The 9,087-nt window shown below is 60.0% G+C and overlaps 1 protein-coding gene across 1 annotated transcript; it reads right to left on the reverse strand.

Moving 5' to 3' along the window:
• Positions 1-954: 954 nt before the first annotated feature.
• On the reverse strand, positions 955-4,750 carry CKM354_001215500 (uncharacterized protein; the record flags this gene model as incomplete). The annotated part of the gene is made up of 2 exons (XM_044807668.1): positions 955-1,330; positions 1,377-4,750. The coding sequence occupies 2 exons, from the start codon at positions 4,748-4,750 to the stop codon at positions 955-957; spliced, it is 3,750 nt and encodes a 1,249-aa protein (XP_044663603.1).
• Between the last annotated feature and the right edge of the window lie 4,337 nt (positions 4,751-9,087).

Here is a 9,087-nt window from a genome sequence, read left to right on the forward strand (position 1 = left end):
TGCCCGGGGACACGATCTTCCGGGCCATCCACCGCTCACATACTTTCCAATTATCGGACTCCCCGTCCGCGACGATGCCCACCTTCTGCGCCTCTTCTTCCATCCACGACACGATCCGTTCGCCTCCTACAACCAACATCGCCGCGACGGCGGGTCGAACTAAACCCGGAAATTGACAACTCCGCTGGCGGACGCGTCGAAACCGCCGTCGTCCGCCATGGCTGATGTCCTGCCATTGGTGGCACACGGCTTGGGGGACGTGACATCCAAAACAACCGGTGTGTGCATCGAAACGAATCGTGCTGACGATGTCGTACGCCCGCTGGACGGCATCTCGCATGTCCCATGGGCACTGCTGCCACGAATGCCCCCCATCGGCTTCCCCACGCACAAAACATATGCTGCACCGCCCCGTCCACTGCTGCAACGTCGACGCGATGGACTCGACGCTGACGTGCTCCATCTGCCGACGATGTCGTTGGCGCTGCTCGACGAACGCGAACGCGCGGGCCTGCGCTTCGCGCTCGACTTCTCGTCGCCTGCGGATCCGCCCCTGCTCCTCCTCCTGCTCACGATCGGTCTCGCGCTGCTCGACGGCGACGTCTCCGACATGCTCGCGTTCCCCTTCCGGCCGGGGGACGGCGATCCTGCGCCGCTTTCGACCCCGCGGCAACCCGCGACACACGTCGCATCGTTCCTCGTCGACCTGGCACGCACTGCGATCCACTCGACCATCCATGTGTCGGTCCAACGGGACCCGGCGACACTGCTCCCCGCGGATGAACGCCTTCATGGCCGCGTCGGTGCGCCACCCCTGCTCCTCCTTCTCCTGCCCGGTCCGCTCGTCGACGGACGTGCCCTGCAACATGATGGCCTCGCTGGGGCGCCCGTCTCGCCCGGCACGCCCGCTCTCCTGGGCGTACTGCTTGATCTGCTCGCGAACGCCGACGTGAATCACGACGCGGATGCGGGGGGCGTCGACGCCCAACCCAATGCGTTGGTGGCGGTGAACACGCGCTCCGTCTCCCCGGTCGATCGTCGCAAAATCGTCTTCTTCGCCGCGGCGTCGCCTACTCCGCGGTGATACACGCTGCACCCCAACACGCCGGCCAAACGCTTCGCCTGTTCGACGCGCCTGCAATACACGACGATCTGGCCCTCGGGGTACTGCTCCTTCTTCCGCTCGACCAACTCCCGCACCGCCCCATCCTCCTCCTCGCGGGCATACTGGACGACGGAATACGCAATGTTGGGTCGACCCGTGACGTCGCGAATCATCTGCACATCCCGCTCCTCGACCCCGATCGCGTGCAAAAACATGCTTTCCTCGCTGGGCGGCAATGTGGCGGTCAAAAAACAACACCTGCACCCCGTACCCGGTCATCTCTCGCAACTCCAACACCTTCGGCCTCCAATCCGCCGTGCTCTCCAAAACGGTGTGGCACTCGTCGATGACGATGCGTTCCAATTGCCCGTTCGCACGCTTCATCGCCAAAAACTGGCCGAACGCGACCGACACGGCCGACTCGGGCGTCACGAACACGATCTGACTATCATACGGGGGCCGCTCGCCGTTCCACTCGCTGCATCGGATTCCGGCGGCGCTGCACCGCTCGTGCAAATCCTGGCGCAACGACACGACGGGCACCACGACGACGGTCAACCCTTGCGGGGAACCGGCGGCGGGCAACATGAACAACATGCTCTTCCCGCCGCCGGTGCGCATGACGGCGACGACGTACGGCGTCCCCGCGACGATGGCGTCCAACGCTGGCCGCTGCACTCCACGGAACGCCGCGTCGGGCCCGTACATCCTCGCCAACTCGCCCGCGACGTCGACGCTCCGGATCCGCCGCGTGCGTGCGGCGTCGACCTGCTCCTGCTCCTGCTGGATCCGCGCGCCGACATCTGCGACCCCCTGATGCTGCGCTTCCGCGGACGGGAACTGTAAAATGCGGTGCCAATTGACGCTCACCTGCCGGAACTGCTCCCGCTCGGACATGGTGATGAACGGCGACTCGGTCATCAACAACCCATATATCATCTCCTCCATCTCGGGGCTGTGCCCGGACTGGGTCGCCTGCACGTTCCGCATCTGCTCGATCGCGGCGCCAATGGCCGACCGCTGCCGACCGCCGTCGTAAATCCGGTCCAACGTGTCCCGGACGCTACTATTGCGACACAACTCGCGCTGGATGGCGGGATATGCGTTCCTCCACACCGCGACGCCGATCCGCACGCCGATGCGGCTCTCGGTCTCGCGATATATAACCCTCCGGACGCGGTCGGTGTCCCAAAACCCGTCGGTGTTCAACGGCGCCCGCTCGTCCTGGGACGGGGGCACATCCGCCAACCACTCGTCGTCCTCGTCGTCCTCGTCGTCCTCGTCGTCCTCGTCGTCGCTCTGTTCGGCCGGGCCCCCGCGGACCACCTCCTCGACTCTATCCTCGCCCTCGTCGTCGACTTCGCCGTCCGCCCACTGCTCCTCGGGCTTGGGCTCCCACACATGCGCACCACGCTCGAACTGGTCCCGCACCGCTTCGCGCAACTGCTGGACGAATGGCTCGATCAACCACAAAAAATACACGACGACCTCTCCCACCTCCGTGGGCACGTACCGGTGCACGATCTTGACCCGCTTGCTGGCGCTGTATCCCTTGTGATAATTGGTGACGAACGCGACCATCCCGTCCTGGATGAACACTCCGCGCTGGCCGCGACTCTGCTCCCCATTGCGGTGCCGGATGCTGATCAACTCGGTCGCGCGCGCGGGCGCGCCGCCCGAAAAATGGACCAACGCCATCAACTCCTCCTTGAACTGCCGCACCTGCCGGAAATACGCCTCGACGCCGCTCTGCTTCCACACGACGCGCCCGCCGCCGCTGCTCTCGATCAACTGCCCGGGGTGCTCGTCCGCCAATCGCTCCCACATCCACCGCTCCCCGGGGACCGACCACGTGTTGCGGTGGTCGTCGATAAAACACCACCGGGGGCTCATCTCGCTCGCGTCGTCGTACAATGATGCCACATCGACGTCCGGCATCTGGACGGGCCTCCAATCGCGCGCGCGGACGACTCCGTCCGCCGGGAACCACATCAACTGGTGCACCAAACGCCGCCGCACGCTCTCGTTCAACCCGTGCACGACGGCGCGGACCATGTCGATGGTGAATCGCGCCTTGCCGACCGTGATGCGCGCTCCCTCCCACAACACCTGCCCGGGCGCCTTGGTGGTGTACCGGATCTTCATCCCGTACGTCTTCTGGTGGAATATCCGGTCCAACGGCGTGGGGCGGCCTCCGTATTGCGTCAACGTCATGCATCGCTGCGCGTACGGCTGCACGCCCTCCAACACGGCCGGCGCGGCCATCTGCGCGGCCACGACGCTGCTCCCGCCCGCGGTGCGCGCGCGAATGGCGCTGACGCGCTGCCCGTGGGCGTGGTACACGACCATCGCCCGCAACGGCGCGATGATTCCGGACAAAATGGGGGTGTAATTGATGGCGGGCACCCACCCCCCCTTCTCGCTGTTCAACCCCAACACGGCCAACCCGCTGACGATGGCGCTCTGGAACTCGCTGTCCTTCAACGGGTGGTCGAACATGGACAACCAAAACTGCAAACTGCGGCGCACCAACTGCCGCTTCGCCCGGGCCTTCTGCGCGTCGCCCTCGGACTCGATGACGGCCACGGCGCCGCTCTGGACGCGGGCCAACGCCTGGTGCTGGCCCTCCAACAACACGTACGGGGGACGCCGGTCGCGGGCGTGCGTGCGCCAAATGTACCGCAATATCTGGACCCAATGCCCGCTATACTTGCGAATCGTCTTCACCTGCTGCTCGGCGTAAAACGGCCGCTCGTTGTCGTCCGCGCCGCACTCGCGGCGATTGATGTGCTCCAACGCGGCGCGTCCGACTACGGCCGGACGACACACGCGGAACGCCTGTCGGATCAACCGTCGCGTGGCGTGGCATGCCTCCGCCAACCCGACCATCTCGCCGTCCTCCTCGGCCGGGGGGACGGGCTCATCCTCGTCTCCCTCTTCGCCCTCGGCGGGCCGGATGGTCGCCAACAACTCCTCGGACGTGAATCCTGCCAAATGGGCCGACCACCCGGTAAAATCTAACCACGGGTCGGCGACGCTCCGCGCATTCTCGGCGGGGATGGTGCTCTCCTTTCGCAACTCTTCCCGCCGCTCTTGGATCTGGCCCAACAACGCGCGCATCGCATCGCTGGCGGGGGCCTCGACGGCATGGGACACGACGAAATACCGCTGCCATCCTCGAAACTTGAAAAATCGCTGGCAATGCTGGCCCTCCTCCCATATGCGGTCCGTGGGGGGGCCACCTCGCCCGTTCCGCGACCGACCTCGCGCCTGGTTCGACGACCATGCATGCGCCTGGCGGCAATGTGCTGCGATGTGGGCGGTCTTTGCTCCGCGACACATATACGGACATGGCTGTCCCGCGGCATCGACGCCTCGACACCGGAATCCATCGGTGTATACGGGCAACCATTCGATGGGGCGCGCGCCTGCTTCGGGATATGTGACTTCTTCTGGTGCCTGGGCAACGTCGGACAAACCGGCGAACACCTCGTGGACGCGCTGTTGCATCTCGCGATCCCATTGGCGATGCGCACGCCGTAAATGGCCTGCAAACTCGTGGGGAATAATCGCGAATCCGCATGGCTTACATATCACGACGCCGTACTCGGGCAAATGGGCAAACACCTCGATGAATGTCTCCATCCGATCGCGCTTCTTCCCATTCATGGATGGGAATCAACACGTTCGCCCCCGCCGCGACGTGATGTCAAACTCTCCCCTGACCCGGTCTCCCGATTCGTATGCGGCTCAACTTTAATCGTATATGTGGACGATGGAACAATTTCCTCTGCTCGACGCGGGGCTCTTCAATTCGCGAAACTGGGCGCGCGGCATCGATGGTCGGTCTGTAAAATGTGTGCGAAATTTGGGGGCAATCGGGCCCATGGTGGAAACATGGCCGATTTTGGGGCAAATCAATACGTTATATGAATACTCTTGCGATCCGTCCTCGGCATTAACTGCTACGACGAATACGCAACACGCTCGCTACTTATGGAAAACGCTTCGACGTGGTCGCTAATGCTCGGGATTGTGCAACCCTATACGATACGGTGATACCTTGCCCTCCGGGACACCGATATGCTCGTGATCGAATGCTTCGTCGGGGTACCCTAACCCTAATGGACCTGGCGACGACGATTCCTCTCGAATGGCACGTCGAACCGGCTTTAAACTCACGGACGGGCGACTTTACTATTCGATGGAATTTTGTGCAACGTTGCTCGAATTTTGGCGTCCTCTGGCGGGCGGAATAATTTTTGCTATTCGTGGTCTCCTACGTATAACAATGGCGCTACTGGCAACGACGATACCTCCCGAACGACACTGCCAATGGACCTCACACTTGGGGATAACTAACTTGGCCATCGAATGTAATTTTGTGGACGGTAACTCGAATTTTCGCGTCCTCTGGCGGGTGGCATAATTTTTGCAATCCGTGGTCTCTCGCGTACGGCTGCGGGCGGAACTGGCGACGTCGATACATCTCCAACGGCAACGCGAATGGACACAAAACCTGGGGACGGGCGACTGTACTGTCCAATGTAATTTTGTGCGACGTCGCTCGAATTTCGGTGGCCTCTGCCTGGTGCTAAAACTTTTGCAATCCGTGGTCTCTTGCGTATTACTACGGGCACTACTGACGACGTCGATACCGCTCGAACGGCCCTCCGAATGGACTCCTAACTCGTGGACGGGCGGGCCATGGTCGATCCGCAAAACCTATGCAATATTGGGGGACAATCGGATGCGTCGTGGAAACACGGTCGATTTTTGACGTTGTAAATGCGCATCACAAATTTCCTTTCTCCCCCCCGCCGTATTGGCCTCGCGTGTCCGACACGTACTACGCTCGCTCCTTGTCCGGAACGCTTCTCGCTGGACGCGGACGCTCTGGAACTGGTGGATGCGTCCGATACAACTCTACCTTGCCCTCCGGGACGCCAATATACTCGTGGTCGAATGCTTCGTCGGGGCTACCCTAACCCTAATGGGACTGGCGACGACGATTTCTCTCGACTGACACGACGAATGGCCTTTAAACTCGCGGACGGGTGACCTGACTATCGAACGTAATTTTGTGCAACGTCGCTGGAATTGTGGCGCCCTGCGGCGGATGGCATAATTTTTGTAATCCGCGGACTCTTGCGTTGTGCTATGGGCGCCACGGACGACGTCGATGCCTCTCGAACGGGGCTGCGAATGGACCCGAAAATTGGGGACGGGCGACGTTAATCTTAAATGGAATATCGTGCAACGTCGCGCGATCTTTACTATCCGTATGCGTGTGGTATTGTTTTCGCAACCCGCGGCCTTCTACGTGCTAAACTGGCGCCACTGGCAACGATAATATCTCTCGAACGGCAATGCGAATGGACTTCGAACTTGGGGACGGGCGATATTCCTATCTCATGTAATTTTGTGCAACGTCGCGCGAATTTTGGTGCCCTCTGCCGGCTGGCGTAATTTTTGCAATCTGTGGTCTCGTGCGTACGGCAATGGGCGCAACTAACGACATCGATACCTCTCGAAATGTACTGCGAATGCGCTCTAAATCTGCGGACGGGTTTCTATATCTTTTTATCTACCTGCCGGAACTTTTGCGCGACTTTATATGGAACACCCCCTGGCGGATGGTAAACACGCGGTGTGTATGCGAAAACGGTACGACTGGCGACATCGACATGTCCCGAACTACCTGTGCAATGGACCCTAAACTCGCGGACGGGCGACCTTGCTATCGAATGTAATTTTGTGCGACGCTGCTCGAATTTTCGCGTCCCCTTGCGGGTGGCATAATTTTTGCAATTCGTGGTGTATTGCATACGACAACGGGCGCTACTGGCGACGACGATATCTCACAAATGGCAATGCGAATCAACTCCAAACTTGGGGACGGGCGACCTTACGATCGAATATAATTTTGCACAACATTGCTCGAATTGTGGCATCCTGTGGCGGGTTGCATAATTTTTGCAATTCGTGGTCTTTTGCGTACGGCTGGGGGCGGAACGCGCGACGTCGACATCTTGGAAACGGCGCTGCGGATGGGCGTCAAACTTCCGGACGGGCGACTTTGCTATCTAATGCAATTTTGTGCAACGCCGCTCGAATTTTGGCGTCCTCTGGCGGACGGTATGAATTTTTGTAATCCGTGGTCGGTCGGTGGTCTCGGGAATGGCGGACCTGGCGACGTCGACATCTCTCTACCGGCGCTGCTAATGGGCTCCAAACTTGCGGATGGACGTCTATATTATCCGCCCTCCCTCCCCGGATCTTTGCGCGAACGTACACGTCCTCTGGCGGGTGGGATGTTTCGGGACACGCGATGCTCGACGTGCGGAAATGCCGCGACTGGCGACGACGATATCTCCCGAACGCCCTGCGGACTGCACTCCAAACTTGCGGACGGGCATCTATATCCTCCGACCTGCCTCCCTGAAACTTTACGTGAATCGATTATCTCTATGGTGGCCGGGTGGAATTTTGGACTGTGCGGTGTCTTACACTCCTCGGCGCCCGGGCGCGTGGCCCTGAAACTCGACGACGCGACTCTTGACGTGCATGTGCGACCTCTCGACAACTTCTCGCACACTCTCTACCGCCGCCGACGTGTCGGGGGATCTATGGGGTCTGTTCGCGCGATGGCGACGACCGCTTCGACGTGCTGCTGCATATGCGATGTGTGCTGCGTACGCATCTGCCGCCCCTGCGGCGCCTGCGGCGGTCGCGGTTCGCTGGCCTTGGCGGAACTTTACTCGGTCCCATGGCTTTCTTCCGGCGACGATATCTCGCGAACGGCGCCAGCGGCTGCGGATTTTCTTTCAATGGTCCTCAGCGATTGCGCGACTCTTCTACATGTCCCGAAATCAGCGTGTTCGAGGGCCATCTCACCATCCGAGATTTAGGGTCAAAATCAAATGATCGGATGGGAGACCCTGGGGAATTTTTGTATGGGAGAAGCAGAGCCGCAAATGATCGAATGGGCATCCGAGACCACGGGATACTGGGTAGCGGCTGCGGATTTTCTTTCAATGGTCCTCAGCGATTGCGCGACTCTTCTACATGTCCCGAAATCAGCGTGTTCGAGGGCCATCTCACCATCCGAGATTTAGGGTCGAAATCAAATGATCGGATGGGAGACCCTGGGGAATTTTTGTATGGGAGAAGCAGAGCCGCAAATGATCGAATGCGCATCCGAGACCCCGGCATACTGGGTAGCGATTGCGCGACTCTTCTACATGTCCCGAAATCAGCGTGTTCGAGGGCCATCTCACCATCCGAGATTTGGGGTCGAAATCAAATGATCGGATGGGAGACCCTGGGGAATTTTTGTATGGGAGCAGCAGAGCCGCAAATGATCGAATGGGCATCCGAGACCACGGGATACTGGGTAGCGGCTGCGGATTTTCTTTCAATGGTCCTCAGCGATTGCGCGACTCTTCTACATGTCCCGAAATCAGCGTGTTCGAGGGCCATCTCACCATCCGAGATTTGGGGTCGAAATCAAATGATCGGATGGGAGACCCTGGGGAATTTTTGTATGGGAGCAGCAGAGCCGCAAATGATCGAATGGGCATCCGAGACCCCGGCATACTGGGTAGCGACTGCGCGACTCTCCCACATGTCTCGAGATCAGCGTGTTCGAGCGCCATCTCACCGTTCGATATTTGGGGTCGAAATCAAATGCTCGGACAGGAGACCCTGGCTGAATTTTAGGTGGCTTAGGGTATAAAACAAATGCTCGAACACACGTCCGATCTCACGGCATACTGGGTAGCGGCTGCGGATTTTCTTTCAATGGTCCTCAGCGACTGCGCGACTCTCCCACATGTCTCGAGATCAGCGTGTTCGAGCGCCATCTCACCGTTCGATATTTGGGGTCGAAATCAAATGCTCGGACAGGAGACCCTGGCTGAATTTTAGGTGGCTTAGGGTATAAAACAAATGCTCGAACACGCGTCCGATCTCACGGCATA

Source organism: Cercospora kikuchii (assembly GCF_019650295.1).
Source record: "Cercospora kikuchii DNA, contig_00009, whole genome shotgun sequence".
Classification (NCBI taxonomy): domain Eukaryota; kingdom Fungi; phylum Ascomycota; class Dothideomycetes; order Mycosphaerellales; family Mycosphaerellaceae; genus Cercospora; species Cercospora kikuchii.